The 19,161-nt window shown below is 49.8% G+C and overlaps 1 protein-coding gene across 2 annotated transcripts in view; it reads left to right on the top strand.

Moving 5' to 3' along the window:
- Positions 1–19,161, top strand: part of LOC144695797 (retinoic acid receptor RXR-beta-A-like) — a 58,527-nt gene that overhangs the window by 14,528 nt on the left and 24,838 nt on the right. The window contains exons 3-5 of one of the 2 annotated variants that reach the window (XM_078566780.1): positions 368–547; positions 2,534–2,697; positions 12,423–12,500. In XM_078566780.1, the coding sequence (XP_078422906.1) occupies positions 368–547; positions 2,534–2,697; positions 12,423–12,500 (422 nt within the window). The remainder of the gene's footprint in view (positions 1–367; positions 548–2,533; positions 2,698–12,422; positions 12,501–19,161) is intronic. The other variant, XM_078566781.1, reaches the window with a different exon arrangement.

Raw genomic sequence — 19,161 nt, 5'->3', positions numbered from 1 at the left:
ATCCCGCTGATTTGGGGAAGCTTCGCTTGCTTGTTCTCATTTTCACATTAAAGTAAAATGCGAGTTGTACAGAACGAATGGGCGAATCCAATTATAACTGAGTCCTGAATCAGCCCTCGGCGTCCAAATCAATAATAGTTTGCGTTTGGCCTCTTCGCACTGGTCTGTCCTCGAAGAGATTGAATGAGCTAAAGTTCAATGTCCAGTTCAGCTCACAAGGGGTTTGTTAAGACACCCTGAGTTAGGTAATCATTCATAAGCTGGGGAGCGGCTCCTCGATTTAAGGGGCTCGGGGGTGGTGGGTGGGGTGCGCCCTTACACCCAGAGCGGCCCAGAACCTGACTTCTGACGTATCTGTCGCATGCAGGAAAACACTATGGAGTGTACAGCTGCGAGGGCTGCAAAGGCTTCTTCAAGCGGACAGTGCGCAAGGACCTCACCTACACCTGCCGAGACAGCAAGGACTGTATTATCGACAAGCGGCAGCGTAACCGGTGCCAGTACTGCCGCTACCAGAAGTGTCTGGCCTCGGGTATGAAGCGTGAAGGTAGGTTCAGATTCTAGAGAGAGAGAGGAGGCTGGTGGGGGATGGGGGTGGTGGGTTGAGGGGAACATGTAATTTCTTTGTAACCTGCCCTGATCTCTCCCCGCCATCCCCCCACCCCACCCCCAACCCCACCTCTCGACCCCTGACCTTTTCCTCAAGACGCCAATCTTTCAGGTGTCTGGGTTTCCCACTTGAGTCTCTCTTTGCCATCGGTGGGCTGCTTGGACAGGGGGGGCCATCAGAGTCGCCTGGCGCTCTTGCTTGTGCCATGTTCAGTGGTTTCAGACATTTTGCCCAGGCCACTTCCTGCCACCACCACTATGCCTCCTCCCACTGGCTCCACTTTTTTCCTGACCCAGGGCACTGCACAGTAGCTGCTGCCTGATGATTGGTAAATATTGACGCAGGACGTTGGGGAAGAACATCGCTCCTGCTGTTCCTCAAAATAGTCAAGGGCTTTCTTACATCCACCCGAGAGACCTCGGTTTCGGCAGAAAGACAGTGTCTCCGGTAGTTGCCACCTTCCCTCAGTATTGCACTGGGCGCATAGCCTGGATTGTATACTCAAACCCCTGGAGTGGGACTTGAACCCATGACCTCCTGACACAGGCAAAAACAGGCCTCTGGCGCTTCAGTCTTGGCGCTGGACAGAGCCTTGCACACTGCATTACTGTTCAAAGACATAAGATCCTGAGGGGGCTTAACACCGTGGATGCTGAGAGGGCGTGTGCCATTGGTGGGAGAGACTTGGACTTAGAGGGGACAGTTTGAAAATGAGGGGCCTCCCATTTAAGATGGAAAGGAGAAGACTTTTTTTTTCGAAGAGGGTTTTGAGCCTGTGGAACTCTCTTGCCCAGAGAGCGGTGGAGGCGGGGTCATTGAATATTTTTAAGGCGGAGGTAGATAGATTCTTGATTGACAAGGGAGCCAAAGAGTATCGGCAGGATCACAGTCAGCTCAGCCATGATCTGAGTGAATGGCGCAGCAGGCTCGAGGGGTGAAGTGGGTCTACTCCCGCTCCTAATTGGAAGGTGCATGTTTGTTAACCTGCGAGGAGATGTTCAGACACTGGCCCACAGATCTATCCGGGACGATGCTGTAGAGAGCTCCCTCCACTGAGCTGCCGCTATGCTTCTCACCCTCGGAGGCACTGCAGCAATTCCTGTCTCTCTGTGTATTCCTCTTGTGGCGTCATCCACTTAGTATTTAACCTCCAGTTTAAAGTAAATTCTGAACAGGTTAGCTAGCACGCTTTTTGATTTGATATAAAGATACGTGGATGTGAAAATTTATTTTGCCCCGTTCTCGTTCAGGCGCTAACTCGCTGTTTTAGCCATTAGTTCCAGAGGCGGGGAGGCCGCTTGTCCATGATTTAGCTGGTGCTTGTTCATGAGTGAGCACAGCGAGTTGACAAACTGCCTGTCCATGTCCAACAAACTCATCCTGTCCTTCTTTCTGCCCAATGCTAGGACATCCACTTCCTCCACCCTGTGCTTTCCCTCCGATCCCCCCTCCCTCCCTCCGATCCCCCCTCCCTCCGATCCCCCCTCCCTCCGATTCCCCTCCCTCCGAACCCCCTCCCTCTGACACACTCTTCCTCCGAACCCCCCTCCCTCCGAACCCCCTCCCTCCGACCCCCCCTCCCTCCGACCCCCCCTCCCTCCGACCCCCCTCCCTCCGACCCCCCTCCCTCCGATCCCCCCTCCCTCCGATCCCCCCTCCCTCCGATCCCCCCCTCCCTCCGAACCACCCTCCCTCCGATCCCCCCCCCCCCAAAGAACCCCCTCTCCTCCCTGCGATCCCTGCTCTTCTCCCTCCGGTGCCCCTCCCTATGTTCTCCCTCTGTGCTCACCCCCTCTCTCCGAAACTCCCCCTGCTCCTCCCTCCAAACCCACCCCCATCCCCATTGTCCCATTCTGTACACCTTGGCGTAACTCATTTGCTGTATGTTGCTGTCCGAATCGATAGCTGTGCTCCTTTCCCCAGCCGTCCAGGAGGAGAGACAGAGGAGCCGAGAAAGGGGCGAAGAGGTGGAATCCACCAGCGGGGCCAACGATGAAATGCCGGTGGAGAAAATTCTGGAAGCCGAGGTGGCAGTGGAGCAGAAACTGGAGTTGCAGGCCGACGGGGCGGGGAGTGAGGTGGCCTCGGTAAGAGTGGCTTGATGTGGGGTGGCGATGTGCTGGCGGAGGCCTTAGCTGGTGCAAATTGTACCCGCAGTGTGCCCCCTGGGCTGGTGCTAATTGTACCCACAGTGTGTCTCCTGGGCTGGTGCTAATTGTACCCACAGTGTGACCCCTGGGCTGGTGCTAATTGTGCCCACGGTGTGTCCCCTGCGCTGGTGCTAATTGTACCCACAGTGTGTCCCCTGGGCTGGTGCTAATTGTACCCGCAGTGTGACCCCTGCGCTGGTGCTAATTGTACCCGCAGTGTGCCCCCTGGGCTGGTGCTAATTGTACCCACAGTGTGTCCCCTGCGCTGGTGCTAATTGTACCCGCAGTGTGACCCCTGCGCTGGTGCTAATTGTACCCACAGTGTGTCCCCTGCGCTGGTGCTAATTGTACCCGCAGTGTGACCCCTGGGCTGGTGCTAATTGTACCCGCAGTGTGCCCCCTGGGCTGGTGCTGAGTGTACCCGCAGTGTGACCCCTGGGCTGGTGCTAATTGTACCCACAATGTGACCCCTGGGCTGGTGCTAATTGTACCCGCAGTGTGACCCCTGTGCTGGTGCTAATTGTACCCGCAGTGTGACCCCTGGGCTGGTGCTAATTGTACCCGCAGTGTGACCCCTGGGCTGGTGCTAATTGTGCCCACGGTGTGTCCCCTGCGTTGGTGCTAATTGTACCCACGGTGTGCCCCCTGGGCTGGTGCTAATTTTATCCATAGTTTGTCCTCTGTGCTGTGCTCCCACTCATGTACCTCAGACTCAGACTCTTACCTGATCCATATAAACTCACTGCTTGCTCCGTGGGGACATAGTGCGAATCAGGTGGTAGTACAGTTCAGATAGCTTCTTTCTTGGACTGGAGACTGTTAAAGGGGCACGCAGGCCTGTACCAGCTACAGGGATGGTAAAGGGGAGGGTATAGCCTAGGCATGTTTGTTGATGCATGCGAAGGCCAGAGTACATTTGTTTATTCCCCACCCCACCCCGGCTTGGCTAGGGGCATGTAGTTCCCTTGGCATCAGTTGCCCTCTGAACCCTTCACCCATGGAGCATTGGTGGGACAGTGGTACGCGACAGTGAGTCGTGGAGGAGCCTGGTGCTGTGCCCATCGTCCAGCAGGTCTTGGAGGGACATGGCAGATGATGACTTTCTCACAAACCTGTCTCCCAACCTCGTGGTAATGGGGTGTAGAAAATCCCATGCCATCTTATCCCTACTCTCTCTCGGGCAAATTTAAAGAGACTCCCGCAAATGTCTCCACTCTACCTGAGATGCACTAACCTTGCTGAGGGTGATGACCACTCGGGTTCCTGTCCTTTAGGAATTCCCAGGTGAAAAAAAAAATTATTTCATGGGATGTGGGCATCACTGGCATTTGTTGCCCATCCCTAATTGCCCTTGAACTGAGTGTCTTGCTTGGCCATTTAAGAGCCAACCACGGCACTGTGGGTCTGGAGTCACATGTAGGCCAGTCCGAGTAAGGATGGCATTACTGAGACTAGCTTTCCATTCCAGACTTTTTACAAATGTCCCCCCGGAGCATTAGCCTGGGCCTCTGGATTACTAGCACAGTGTCATTGGCACTACGCCACTGTCTCCCAGCTCCCCATCTGGTTAGCCTCACACCACCCTGGTAGCTGCACGATATATAATTGAACTGCCGATTAGCTGCAGTGGCCAGTTGGTGTGCAGCGGACCCTGACTGAGCTTTTTTTTAAGAATTGATGTGGTAAGATGGCAAGAACCTCCTGGTGTGGGTGTTTAAACCCAAGAAAGAATGAAGAGTCTGCATTTGCATTTCGCTTTTCACGACTGTCACTTTACAGCCAATGACGTACTTTTTGAAGTGTAGTCGCTATTGTAATGTAAGAAATGCAGCAGGCAATTTTCACACAGCAAGATCCCAAATAATCCGTTTTCGTGAAATGATGATAATTCAGGACCAAATTAATAGTCACTTGGGCAAATGCGGGTTAATTAAGGAAAGCCAGCACAGTTTTGTTAAGGGCAAATCATGTTTAACTAACTTGTTTTTTTGATCAGGTAGCAGAGAGGGTTGATAAGGGTAATGCTGTTGATGTGGTGTACATGGCTTCCAAAAGGCATTTGATACAGTGCCGCACAATAGACTTGTGCAATAAGTTAAAGCTCATGGAATAAAAGGGCCAGTAGCTACCTGGATACGAAATTGGCTGAGTGACAGGAAAGAGAGTAGTGGTGAACAGTTGTTTTTCGGACTGGAGGGAGGTTTATAGTGGAGTTCCCCAAGGATCTGTGTCAGGACCTTGCTCTTCCTGATATGAATTCATGACCTCCACCCTGTTGTACAGGGTAAAATTTCAAGATTTGCGGGTGATACAAAACTTGGAAGCACCATGAACTGTGTGGAGGATAGTGTAGAACTTCAAAAGGACATAGAACGGTTGGTGGAATGGGCGGACAAGTGGCAGATGAAGTTCAATGCAAAGATGTGTGAAGTGTTTCATTTTGGTAGGAGGAATGCGGAGAGACAACACAAAATAAAGGAAAGAGTTCTAAAGAGGGTACAGGGGCAGAGGGACCTGGGGTACATGTGCATAAATCATTGCACGTGACGGAACAGGTTGAGAGTGCAGTTTAGCAAGTATACAGTATCCTGAGCTTTATAAATAGGTGCACAGAGTACAAAAACAAGGAAGTTAACTTGTATAAAGCACTGGGTTCAGCCTCAAGTGGAGCATTGTGTCCAGTCCTGGGCACCACACTTTGGGAAAGGTGTGAAGGCATCAGAGAGGGTGCAGAAAAGATTCACGGGAATGTTTCCAGGGATGAAATGCTTCAGCTACGTGGATAGATTGGAGAAGTTGGGGCTGTTCTCCTTAGAGAAGAGAAGGTTGAGTGGAGATTTGATAGAAATATTCAAAATCATGAGGGGCCTGGACGGAGTTGATAGGGAGAAACTGTTCCCATTGGTGGAAGGATCGAGAACCAGATGGCACAGATCAAAGGCACTTGGCAAAAGAAGCAATGGTGACATGAGGAGATACCTATTCACGCAGCGAGTGGTTAGGATCTGGAATGCGCTGTTTGCGGGTCTGGTGGAGGCAGGTTCAGTCGAGGTGTCCAAGAGGGAATTGGAGAATGATATGAAAAGGAAAGATTTGCAGTGCCTGGGTGAAAATACAGGGGAGGGGCACTAGGCAAATTGTTGCTTCAGAGGGCCAGCACAGACACAATGGGCCGAATGGTCCCCTCCTGTGCTGTGTAACCATTATGTGATTGCAGAGCAGGCAGATGGGACCTCAGGTTTAAAGCCCCATTAGAAAATCCTCCAGCACTGCAATGGAAGTTGATTTCTTTTTTTCTGCTCATGCTCTGGAGCAGGATTCGAACCTGGAAACCTTGTGACTGAGAGGTGACAGTGCTACCCACTGAGCCACGGCTGACACGCAACGTGACTTTTAAAACCTGAACCTCGTCATTTGGAGGCTGAAATTTGGAAACACATCGTCACACAAAGGGTAGCAGAAGTGTCGAGCTCTCTCTCCCACGAGAAGCATGCCAGCACAGCCGATCAATTTTAAATCTGAGAGCGACAGATTCCTGCAGGCTGTGAGGATTAGGGGTTACGGAGGCCAAGGCTGATGGATGGAGTGAGGACAAAGATCAGCCTTGTTCTCAATAAATGTGGAATTGGCTAGAGGGGCTGAATGGCCTCCTCCCCTGTTGTTGTGCTCCGAAATGTGGGGTAGGAGACACCCAGTAATGGAGAGCTTTGGAACCCATGGGTTCAAAGTGGCCTGTGCCTCCCCAGTGAAGTTACACTGAGCACTATATTACCTGCTTGCACGTGCATTTTCATTCTCTCCCTTGTGGGAGAGACTACAGAGGGACATAGTTTAAAAATAAAGGGCTTAAGACGAAGATGAGAATTTTTTTTTCTCTGAGGGACTTTGACCTGTGGCATTCTCTTCCCCAGAGAGCAGCAGAGGCAGGCAGACAACAGAGCAGCCAGCTTTGAATAGATTCAAGGCTGAGGTAGATAGATTCTTGATTGACAGGGGAGTCAAAAGTTATATGGGGTAGACAGGAAAGTAGAGAGGAGGCCACAATCAGATCAGCCATGACCTTATCAAATGGTGGAGTAGGCTTGAGGGGCCGAATGGCCTACTCCTGCTCCTAATCCACGTATTCGTATATATTTACCACCAGCGGCCAAACAGACTCTGCAACTTGTGCTCTGTAGGTTTTCCTGTATTGTTCCCCCGAGTGCCATGGATGTATAGCAGCTACGCTGAAACGCAGCGCAAAGGCCTCGCCTGACCCTCGGATATCTGCCTGCAATGCTGGCTGTTCTGTATTTTGAAGGGGGTGTATTAAGAGCTGCTGCCTGACTGGTCACTTGGGGTAATGGGCGGCGTGGCTCACACAGGACATGGAAAGGCCCCATGGTGCTGATCTTAGCTGGACCCAGCCCAACAAAGACCCTCAGGTCCAAGCTCCTTTTAACTTGTCCTCATTCGCTCTACGCGTTTGGCAAGGCCGGCATTCATTTCCTGCCTCCCTTGTTGCCCCTCACAAGGTGCTGGGGAGCCACCACCTTGAACTGCTGCAGTCCACGTGGTGTAGGCACACCCACATTGCTGTTGAGTAGGCAATTCCAAGGTATTTTGATCCAGTGATGCAGTGGTGGATACATGTCCAAGTTGGAATGGACTTTGACGGAAATGTTTGCCCAGCCTTCACCCTGCAGCCTTGGTTTATTAGACTGCTCGCAAGGAACTAGGTTGAAATTTGACAGATGTGCTGAAATCCCAGCAGCGTACAGGAACCCATGGGTTCAAAGTGGCCTGCCCCTCCCCAGCGAAGTTACATTGAGCACTGTATTACCTGCTTGCGCATGCATTTTCATTCTTTCCCTTGTGGGAGAGACTACAGAGGGACATAATTTAAAAATAAGGGGTTTAAGATGAAGATGGAATCTAGGTCGGTGAAGCCCAAGAGCAATATCTGATTGCGGGCACCACCCAGTCCCCTGAGTAATTACTGTCATTTTAAAAATTATTTTTATTCTTTGTTTTTTGGGGAGTCACTGGCTAGGCCAGCATGTATTGCCCATCCCTAATTGAGCTGCCTTCTTGATCCGTTGCAGTCCATGTAGGTACACCCACAGTGCTGTTAGGAAGGGAGTTCCAGGCTTTTGACCCAGTGACAGTGAAGGAACGGCGATATATTTCCAAGTCAGAATGGTGAGTGGCTTGGAGGGGAACTTCCAGGTGCTGGTGTTCCCATCTATCTGCTGCCCTTGTCCTTCTAGATGGTAGGAATTGCGGCTTTGGAAGGTGCCAGTTAAGAGTCAGGTGACAGTTAAGAGTCAAACACATTACAGTGGGTCACATGTAGGCCAGACCAGGTAAGGATGGCAGATTTCCATTGATTTTATTGATGATAGCTGTCATGATCACCATTACTGAAACTAGCTTCCAATTCCAGATTTTGTTAATTGAATTTAAGTTCCACCACCAGTCGCCATGGTGGGAATTAAACCTGTGTCCCCAGAGCATTAGCCTGGGCCCCTGGTTTACTAGCCCAATGACATCACCACTACTCCACTGTCTCCCCTTGGTCTCACAGGATTCAATCCCAGAGAGCAGCCAATTTATGGCTACAAAGAGCTGTTGAAAGTGAAGCTTGCCTTTTGAGTTGAAGCTGATTTTGGTGCAGGATTCATTCTCACCCTCCTATCTCCTATCGTTGTTGACTGTAGCTGTGTGTTTTGCTGCAAGTCTGGCCAGGGCATTTAGACCAGTGTCTGAAATCATGCATCCTGCATTAGCCAGAATGGTGGTACACATTATAGGGTATTGTCACTGGTCCTTTGCTTTTAATAAAGCATGTGGATGCGTTGTTAATCAGTGTCAATAACCGCCTCTGCAAAACCTGATTTTAAATGAGTGAAAGTCACTTAAAAAAAAAATATATATATATGAAGCTGATTTCTGGTTAGGTTAGTTCCTTAGTAAATTTAAAAAAAAATCAAAATCTTTCAAATCGTATTTGTGGCTTTGCGCCCAAAAGGTTCAGCTTGATTCTTGGGGCATCCTTGAAGAAAATTTGTAGAACCTCCCAAGTTGCGATTAATTCAACCTTTGGGGTTGGTGGGGGGGTTGCGGGGGAAGGTGGTGGTGGTGGGTGTGGGTCAGGAGCAGGGTGGGTGGTGGGGGGATGGGTGGGTGGTGGGAGGGGCGTGGGGTACATGTTGTCCAGTTTTGTGGATGGCACAATGTTTTTAAAACTTGCGCAGAGAGAAACTCGAACTGAACTGTGCTGGACGCTGTGATCGTTTGTGCCACTTACCCTGATATTGGGAGAATCGCGCCCAAAGAACCAACACACAGCCATCAAAGGCTCCAAGCTCTGGCACCCGTGACACGGGATTAAACCCGTGATCAGTGGGAAAGGTGCGGGTTACATTCAGAAAAGCGTGATTACACTGGGAAAGCCCCCTGGGGTAATCGAGGGGAGGGGGTTTTCGGTCTGCTGGACTAAATTAATTGAAGCTTTTGAGGAAATGACTGAATAGAGACAAAGGGGCTTGTGTGCTCTGCTCATGGACTTCCAGATGGTGTTTGACACTGTGCCGCCTAAGAAACTGATGAAAATGGAGGCGTACGAATGTAGCTGCACAGATAGAGAGAGAGGCCAGAAAGCGAAGGGTAGAGCTGGCCGGGCTGGCACAATATGGGTGGTGAGTGGCACTCCCCAGTGATCTGCACAGGCACCCCCTCAGTTTGCATTTACATTGCTTACTTAGAAGCGGGCAGGGCTTTGAAAATGAGCTAGAGACATGATAAATCCTGCATGGACAGGGCATTGGCGTGGGCAGGTAGGGGGCAGATATAGTTCGATGCATATTTTGTGTGGAGGTGACGGAGGGGGTTGAAGAAAGATCGGAAACACGCTGCATGAATGGTCAGATTCTTAACTGAGTGGAAGATAAGTGAGATGCAGCGGTGTAGATACGTGAATCTTTAAAGGCAGGAGTGTAACTGTTTCAAAACCTTAAAATGTTTATAGATACGGGGCATTGAGTGTAAAAGCAAGGGAATGATGTTAAACGTGTGCAAGGCTTGGATTTCAGTCGGCTATCAAAGTTTTCGGCAACCTATTATGTAAGAAAAGGAAGAACTTTCATTTCAATTCCACTGCGGCATCCAAAGGATGTCCCGGCCAATTAATTGCTTTGGAAGTGCAGGCACTGGTGTTAGGTAGGCAAATGTGCCAGGCAATTGGAGCACAGCTAAAATGCACAAATGACCCGGAGATCAATGGTGGTGCTGTTGATTGAGGAAGGAACAGTGCTGCACCCCCGCTGACTCTAATAATGCCCAGGGATTCACCTCAACAGGGCAGCACCCTGCTTCTCTGTTCATCCGAGGCTCAGAAAGGGAATCTTGCACTGGCACTTGCAATCCTGGGTGAGGTTTGAACCCAAGGCTTCCTGAACCCTTGTGTTTCAGTGCCACTCCCGAGCAGGGTGCACATACTCACAGAGGAGGAACTGTGATAAGCCTGACGCGTGGTTAGATTTCAGCTGATTGGCGATGTACACACGGTTACTGTCGAAGGCAGGAATGCTGCACTGAAATGTCTGTTTCTTGGTAACATCTAACTGTTTATATATCTGTCGTAGGCTCCCCCGATGTCGTCCACGAGGACCTCCCAACGAGGCAGATCGGAACTCTCTGCCTATTGATTGGGCAGGACCATCCCTCAGACTCGCAATGCCCCCCCCCACCACCCTGCATACTCTACCCCCTTCCATCCCTGTCTTTGACTAGACTGCGTGGCAGCCTGTGAGCAAATGACTCCTGCTCACCGCCTACCCCACTTCCCCCTTCCCTCCTAGGGCTCTGTCCTTTCCCCAACCCAGGACGAGGTTTCCTTGTTTTTTTAAAATTTATCTTTTCTTGGGATGTGGACGTCACTGGCAAGGCCAGCATTTGTTGCCCATCCCTAATTACCCTTGAATGGAGTGGCTTGCTCGGCCATTAGTAGGGGGCAGTTAAGAGTCAGCCACATTGCTGTGGGTCTGGAGTCACGTGTAGGCCAGACCAGGTAAGGACGGCAGATTTCCTTCCCTAAAGGGAGATTAGTGAACCAAATGGATTTTTACAGCATTCGATGAACATCGTCATGGGCAACATCACTGAGCCTAGCTAGCTTTATAATTCCAGAGTTATTAATTGAATTTAAATTTCACCAGCTGTGTTGGTGGGATTTGAACCCATGTCCCTCCAGAGCATATTAGCCTGGGCCTCTGGATTACAAGTCCAGTGACAATATGACTATGCCACCGTCTCCCCCGACATTCCCAGTTCCCAATGTCCCCTACTGCTGGTTGTGTGGCACCTTGGATTCCTCTCTCCCCACCGTGCTACCAAAAGGATGCCTTCATTGCAGCACGCCCAATACTGACCCCCTCACCACCTCTCCCTCACCTCAGCCAGCTCCCCTCTGTTAGTCCCCAGTCTTTACACCAAGTAGAATATTCATCAGCCAAGCAAGTTCACTGGGTTGGGAAGAGGCAAAACTCACCAAAGCAATTGAAGTACAAGAATAAGGAAATCTTGCTGCAATTGTACAGGGCTCTGGCGAGACCACGATGTAGGAGCACTGTGTACAGTTTTGGTCTCCTTATCCAAGGACAGACACACTTGCCTTAGAAGAGATGCAACAAGAGTTTGTTAAGCTGGTTCCTGGGCTGAAAGGGCTGTCCTGTGAGGTGACGTTTGAGCCGAGTATTCTCTGGAGTTTAGAAGAATGATAGGGGATCTCATTGAAACGGATGAAACTCTTAAGGGGCTTGACAGGGCAGGAACTGAGAAAATGCCTCCCCCTGGCTGGATACACGGGGGCACAGCCTCAGGATAAGGTGTTGGCCATTTAGGACCGAGCTGAAGGGTGGGATTTTACGGCCCGGTTGTAGCGGGAGCGGGACTGTTAAACGTGGAGGGCCGTTCAAGAGCCCATTGACTTTGCTGGGACTGGAAAATCCAGCCGGCGGGAGGAGGGGAGGGGCCGTAAAATTCCGCCCGAGGAGAGATTTCTTCACGCAAAGGGTTGTGAATCCTTGGAATTCTCTATCCTCCAGAAACTTGTGGGTGTCAGCCGTTGAGCATGTTCAAATCTGACGGACAATTTTGGACTGTGAGAGAATCGAGAGATGTAGGGATAGAGAGGCAAAATGGAGTTGAGAGCGAAGATTAGCTGTGGTCGTGTGGAATGGCGGATTAGGTCCGATGGGCCTCCCCTTCCTCCTATTCCTCCTGTTCCAAAAGCAGCCTCGGGCTTAAAGATAAAATCGCACAGCTGGGGAGCGGGCAAGCGGATGTCCAGGATTTGGTCCTGGGTTTTGCAAACCCGCCTCCTCTCCCCAGCTCCCACAACACACTCCTAACCCCCAGCCCGCCTCAACAGAAGCAGTTCCGCGGGGGAGCTGCACATTGAGAGTCCAACTGGACCAAAGGAGCGTTTCTTGCCACTCTTACCAGGGACTTGCTGCCCCCCCCCCCCCAACACACCCCAAGCCCACCCCTCGCTGGCAGCACCCGCCTCGAGGAGCTGCCCCCTCGGGAGTCTGCTCGCAATATGCCAGCTCGGCCTGCCTGTTAACTTGTGTTTAACCCCGTTTCCTTTCTGCTCCTAACATGCGTCTCTCTGCCATCAGATGGATGCGATTTCTCAAGCACTCGCTGACGCCGAGCCCCAGGCCACAGTTATTCGCCGGGTGATAACAGCCAAAAAAGTAACTCCCTTTCTTTCATGGCTTGTTTTTTTTTCTGTTGCAGTAACTGAGGGGGGAGGGCTGGGTTGGAGGGGGGAGGGTGGGGGGGGGGAGATGGTGGCTGGTTGGATCCTCAGGGCAGGGTTGCCTATTTGACCAGCTGTTGTATTTATTTAGATTCGAGGGAGACAGCGTGGACGGCTGTTCATTCCTAGGAGGCCCCCCCATCTCCCAGTGCGCTGACCACAGGGCAGCCCATCTCCACAGCGCACGAGTCTTTCCTTCTTTCTTTACCTCCCCGCTATACCCCTCCTGCAGATGAGCCCCCTCTACGCACCCCCCCCCCCCCCCGCCAATTACCTCAGGGGAAAATCTCCTCCTTCCCCTCTTGAATCACCCTCCCCACACGTCCTCACTGTCTCCCCATCTCCCTTGTCCTCCCCATCAAACCCTCCTTACCCCACCTCAATCCTGCCCAATCCCCCCTCGGATCTGCCCGACTCCCCCCCTCCCCCCTCCCTGGATTCGCCGGACTCTCCCCCCCTCCCCCCCCTCAGATCTGCCCGACTCCCACCGCCCCCCCCACTCAGACTGCCCGACTCTCCCCACTCTCCTCGGATCCACATGTCCCCCCCTCCCTCAGATCTCAACCGCCCCACCCCCCAGATATCTGGCTGCCCCCTTCTAATCTCCCCCCCCCCCCCCCCGAGATCTCCACCCACCCCCCTTCAGACCTTGGGTCCCCCCCACTCTCAGCCCCCTTCCCCTCCCTGATCCCTGCCTGCATCCCCCCCTTCAATCACCCGCCATCCCCTCAGATCCCAGCACCCCCTCTTCTTTCCCCTGTCCCTCTGCAACAGCAATTAAGATTGTTTCTTTCTGAATAAAAGTGCATTTCCCCACATTTACAAACATTTACGTATTCTATTAGCTCGTTGCCGCTCACAGAGAAGAATAGGTGTTGCCTGATGTTCAGGGTAAATTTTTAGGTCCTTCGTGCCAGACAGAGGGGGGTCAGGTATCTGGATTGAATATACTCTGATCTCTACCTATAAGTATATGTATGTATGTGTGTATATGTATATCTGTCTCCATAATGTCCTTAGGCGGGTTGTACACTCTGGTGAAGCAGTTCTTAGGGGAATTAATCCCTGTGCAATAAGGTCATGTCTCTAATTGTCAGTTCAGTGAGATTTCCGCTGTTAATCTAACAGTGGCCAGTTTGCAGCTGGTGCCGCAGCAACATTTGCCAGCCCATTAGTCCAAGAGGGCTGAGGGGTGTGCCAATGGTGGTCTTTAAAATGATGGAAAGTTTTGACAGAGCAGATTCAGAGAGAATATTTCCTCCTGTGTGGGAAGAGCATAGCTAGAAGCCTTCGATATAAGAGAGTCACCGAGAATTCCAATAAGGAATTCAGGAGAAACCTTTTTACCCAAAGAGCGGTGAGAATATGGAACTCGCTATCACAGGGAGTGGTTGAAGAGAATAGTATAGATGTATTTAAGGGGAATCTAGACAAGCGCATGAGGGAGAAAGGAATAGAGGGTTATGATGATAGGTTTAGATGAGGAAAATCGAGAGAAGATTTTCACAATTCAACTGACATGTTTTATTTCCTTTGAGTAGGCAAATTAGCATGAGGAAAGACTTATTTGTTTGCAGATCTCTCCCTGTTCCTTTTCCAGCCACACTGCTGGTTATAATTAGAATATTTAGAATTTCTGTTCACAGAACAGCTGATGATTAGAAATTTTATGTTTACTCAATTTGAAACGACCTCTTTGGAAAATTGAACAAATATTTTGAGGAGTAACCTCATCTCTCTGTCTGTTGGCCTATCACAGTTTCTAAAGTTTATAGACCACAAGACAAAAGCTGCGACAGTTCGTTAGTTCATCATTTTTGTTTTTAATTGTTGCCCTGTTTTGTGGACAGAAATTATAACCAGCAGTCCGACTGGAAAAGAAACAGGGAAATGCAGACAAATACTCTTTATTTTTTCCATGTTAATTGCCTTTTTAAAAATCTAAAGGCTCAGGTTGGCTGAATTGTGAAAGCAATCAAAGTATCCCAGAAGGAAAATGGGGACAAGATAGCAGCAGAGGAATATAGGACTTAGGAATAAGCCGTTCAGCCCTTCAAGCCTGCTTTGCCATTCAATAAGATCATGGCCGACCTGGTTGTGGTCTCAACTCCACTTTTCCGTCTGCACCCCCACCACCAACCCCCATCCCCAATTACACTTGACTCCTTTGTCTATGAAAAATCTGTGCAGCACTGCCTGCCTTGAATAAATTCAATGTCACAGCCTCCACTGCTTTCTGGGGAAGAGATTTCCACAGACTAAATTCTCCTCATCTCCATCTTAAGTGGTAGACTTCTTATTCTTAAACTGTCTCTCCTGGTTCTAGTCTCTCCCACAAGTAGAAACACCTTCCTGATGTCTACCCTATCAAATCCCTATAGGATCTTATATGTTTTGATAAGATCACCCCTCGTTCTTAAATGCAAAACAGGATGAGTTGGCCTTTGTCCTCTCGCTATGCACCCTGCAGTGAGGGCGGTGGAGGGGGTGGGGTGGTGGAGTATAATTATTTAAGGGTTGAGTGAATGGAAGGTTAAGCCTAAGGAGGCTGACACAGAGTGAAGTGCAATAGAGGATATAGGGTCTGTGAGTATTTCTAAAGGAAGAGGTTGGAATAGCAATGGTGGTAGTTTGGGGGATGGAGGTATGAGGAATGACGGGGGAAAGCCCAGTTGTTGGTTGGGTTTGGGCAGGAAGCTCCGAGAGAGCCTCCATTGGAAAATGTGGCCCGTCGCTCTTGTGCAGACCTCACCGCCCCATCCGCCAGCTCCCGTTTTAAAAGAGGAAGATGAGTGGAAAAGGCTAGATAGAGTCAGAAACAAAAAATAACATGAACCCTTCACTTAAGTTTCTCCATTTCATTAAAGAAAATACTTTATTGACCGATTTCTATAAAATGAGATTGGCCAGTGTCTAATCTTTCAAACCTCTGATTTCATCTGATCTCAGTACGTATTTGTTACATTTTAAGATAACGTGGCTTGCTGCTCTTAGCATCACACCCTGATGTCCTGTCAACTTGACATTCAGATCCCAGTTAAACTTTCTACTTTCAAAATGTCATATGTTTTGTGGAGCTCGAGTTGATGTGGGGATAGGGATTCGATGTGTTGTTGACTGCAGGAGGCTGCTGTACTATAGCAGGAGGCTGCTGTACTATAGCAGTAGAGCTGCAGAGGGAGCCAGTAGAAGAGTAATATCTTGGATAACAAAGTGTTGAGTGATGGGCACGGCCCAGCGAGGGTGGTAGAATGTATCATAATACTTTCCTGCAGCTGCATAAAAACCACTGAGAAATATCAGCGTGTGCTCCACATTTCCAGGGGCCACATCGCACACTAATAGTATGCACTGTTTACTTTAGATTGCATCTGCTTGGCTAGCCTACCATGGAATGTGAAGTTCTTGGGACTGAAACCGTTTTACCTTAGGCCAGAGATGTTGTAAATTAGAACTGCCATGAGCTGTTAAACATGAATCCTTTATTATCTCTTCCTAGTGACTCCCTCTGCTGGTACATATGTGTATGGTAGCCTCAAGTGGACAAAATGCACAATGTCATTTCCATTACGCTAGAGGAATTTTGTGGCATTTACAGCACAGAAACAAGCCATTCAGCCCAGCAAGTCCATGCTGTCACTATGCCTCCTCTCACCCCTCCTTAACCCCATCAACATATCCTTACATTCTCTATTCCTGCATGTACCTATTGAATTTCCCTTGCTCGTGGTAACAAGTTGCACATTCGGACCACCCTCTGGGTAAAGAAGTTTCTCCTGAATTCCATATTGGATTTATTAGTGGCCAGCCTATGTTCATGGCCCCTCGTCCCCCACTAGTGGAAGCATCTTCTCTAGATCTCTCTAATCAAACCCTTTCATAATCTTCTTGTACTTAAACAGCACCTTTCATGATCACAGGGAATCTCAAAGTGCTTCACAGCCAGTGAAGTGCTTTTGAAGTGTTGGCACTGTTGTAATGTAGGGCCATAAGACTGACTCAATTGAAGTTTTGAGCTGGGCCCATTTGACCTTTTCCATGCAGAGTGTCAGCCCCATCTTCTTTCTGTTACTGCAGCCGTATGTTTCTGAAGCGAGCCGTGTCCTGACTTTAAGAGCCCATCTTGGGCATCTATTGTGATTGTTAATTGCCACCCTGTCCCAGGAGCGAGTTGCTCTCCTGTCCAATATTGGTATCCTTACCCAATGGATTCTGATGGGTGAAAGCCTTGGTGCTATGGTTTTCCCAGCTGGTTTCCCCACTGAAACGCCTCCAGTATTTTTTACCGCTGTGCTATTTCCATGTTGAACAAGTTTTTCTTTACCTTCACGGGATGTGGGTGTTGCTGGCAGGGCCAGCATTTGCTACCCATTTGCAACTCCTTAGATACTGAAGCAGTCCATGCCCAAATGCAGCAAGACCTGGGCAATATCCAGGCTTGGGCTGACAAGTAACAAGTAGCGTTCCCGCCATTCAAGTGCCAGGCAATGACCATCTCCAATAAGAGAGAATTTAAACATCGCCCCTTGACATTCGATGGCAATACCATCGCTGAATTCCCCCATTGTCAACTGGGGGTTGCCATTGGCCAGAAACTGAACTGGACCAGCCATATAAATACTGTAGCTACAGGAGCAGATAAGTGGCTACAAATCCTGCAGTGGGTAACTCACCTCTTGACTCCCCAAAGTCTATCCACCATCTACAAGGCACAAGTCAGGAGCATGATGGAATACTCTCCACTTGCCTGGATGAGTGCAGTTCCCAGAACACTCAAGAAGCTCGACACCATCCAGGACATGCAGCCTGCTTGATTGGCACCACATCCATAAACATCCACTCCCTTCACCACTGACGAACAGTGGCATCAGTGTGTCCCATCCACAAGATGCACTGCAGGAATTCACCAAGCCTCCTTAGACAGCACCTTCCAAACCCACAACCACTGCCATCCAGAAGGACAAGGGCAGCAGATAGATGGGAACACCACTACCTGGAAGTTCCCCTCCAAGTCACTCATCACCCTGATTTGGAAATATATCGCCTTTCCTTCACTGTCGCTGGGTCAAAATCCTGGAACTCCCTCCCTAACAGCACTGTGGGTGTACCTACACCACGTGGGCTACAGCAACTCAAGAAGGCAGCTCACCCACCATCTTCTCAAGGGCAATTAGGGAATGAGCAACAAATACTGGCAGTTAAGAGTCAACCACATTGCTATGGGTCTGGAATCGCATGTAGGCCAGAACCAGGTAAGGATTTGAACCCATGCCCCCAGATCATTATCCTGGGCCTCTGGATTACTAGTCCAGTGATAATACCACCGTGCCACTGTCTCCCCTAAGTGAAATGAAGATTGATGTGGCCTTTTGGATATTGTGGAAACATGACTACGTATGCAGAGCCTGCGCTAACTATTCAAGTAGACTTCTTAAGGGAGAACTCAACGGATTTTGGATCATTCATTGCAGCCAATACTTCAATCTCATTTACTGCTAAGAGCTAACATAACCTGGTAACTCAGCTTTAGAGTCTGACTGAGTTCCGAGACCTAATGGGAGCAACAGCCTGCATTTATGTAGCTGCTACTCTGAGGTGTTTCAAAGAAGTGTTGTCGCACGAAATTTGACCCTGAGTAGAATATGGGCTGTTCGGAGGAGAGAGAGCTAGAGAGATGGTGAGGCTTTAGGGAGGGAATTGGGAGCTTATGAACAAGGCAGCCATGGGGTAGGTACACCCACTGTGCTGTTGGGGAGGGACTTCCAGGATTTTGACCCAGCGACAGTGAAGGAACGGCGATACCCACAGTGAGTGACTTGGAGGAGAACTTCCAGGTGGTGGTGTTCCCATGTATCTGCTGCTCTTGTCCTTCTAGATGGTAGTGGCCGTGGGTTTGGAAGGTGCTATTGAAGGAGCCTTGGTGAATTGCTGCAGTGCATCTTGTAGATGGTACACACTGCTGCTACTGTGCATCGGTGGTGCAGGGAGTGAATGTTTGTGGGTGTGGTGCCAATCAAGCGGGCTGCTTTGGCCTGGATGGTGTCAAACTTCTTGAATGTTGCGGGAGCTGCACGCATCCACGCGAGTGGGGAGTATTTCATCGCACTTGTAGATGGTGGACAGGCTTTGGGGAGTCAGGAGGTGAGTTACTCATCACATGATCCCTAGCCTCTGACCTGCTCTTGTAGCCACAGTATTTATATGGCTAGTCCAGTTCAGTTTCTGGTCAATGGTAACCCCCAGGATGTTGATAGTGGGGGATTCAGTGATGGTAATGTCATTGAGTATCAAGGGGCGATGGTTGGAGTCTCTCTTGTTGGAGATGGTCATTGCTTGACACTTGTATAGCTTGAATATTACTTGCCACTTGTCAGCCCAAGCCTGGATATTGTCCAGGTCTTGTTGCATGTGGACATGGACTGCTTCAGTATCTGAGGAGTCATGAATGGTGCTGAACATTGTGCAATCATCAGCAAACACTCCCACTTCTGATCTTATGATAGAAGGAGGGTCATTGATGAAACAGCTGAAGATGGTTGGGCCTAGGACACTACCCTGAGGAACTTCTGCAGTGATGTCCTGGAACTGAGATGACT

Source organism: Cetorhinus maximus, chromosome 21 (genome assembly GCF_964194155.1).
Source record: "Cetorhinus maximus chromosome 21, sCetMax3.hap1.1, whole genome shotgun sequence".
In the NCBI taxonomy this organism is placed as follows: domain Eukaryota; kingdom Metazoa; phylum Chordata; class Chondrichthyes; order Lamniformes; family Cetorhinidae; genus Cetorhinus; species Cetorhinus maximus.
This window is presented reverse-complemented; position numbering and strand designations above follow the sequence as displayed.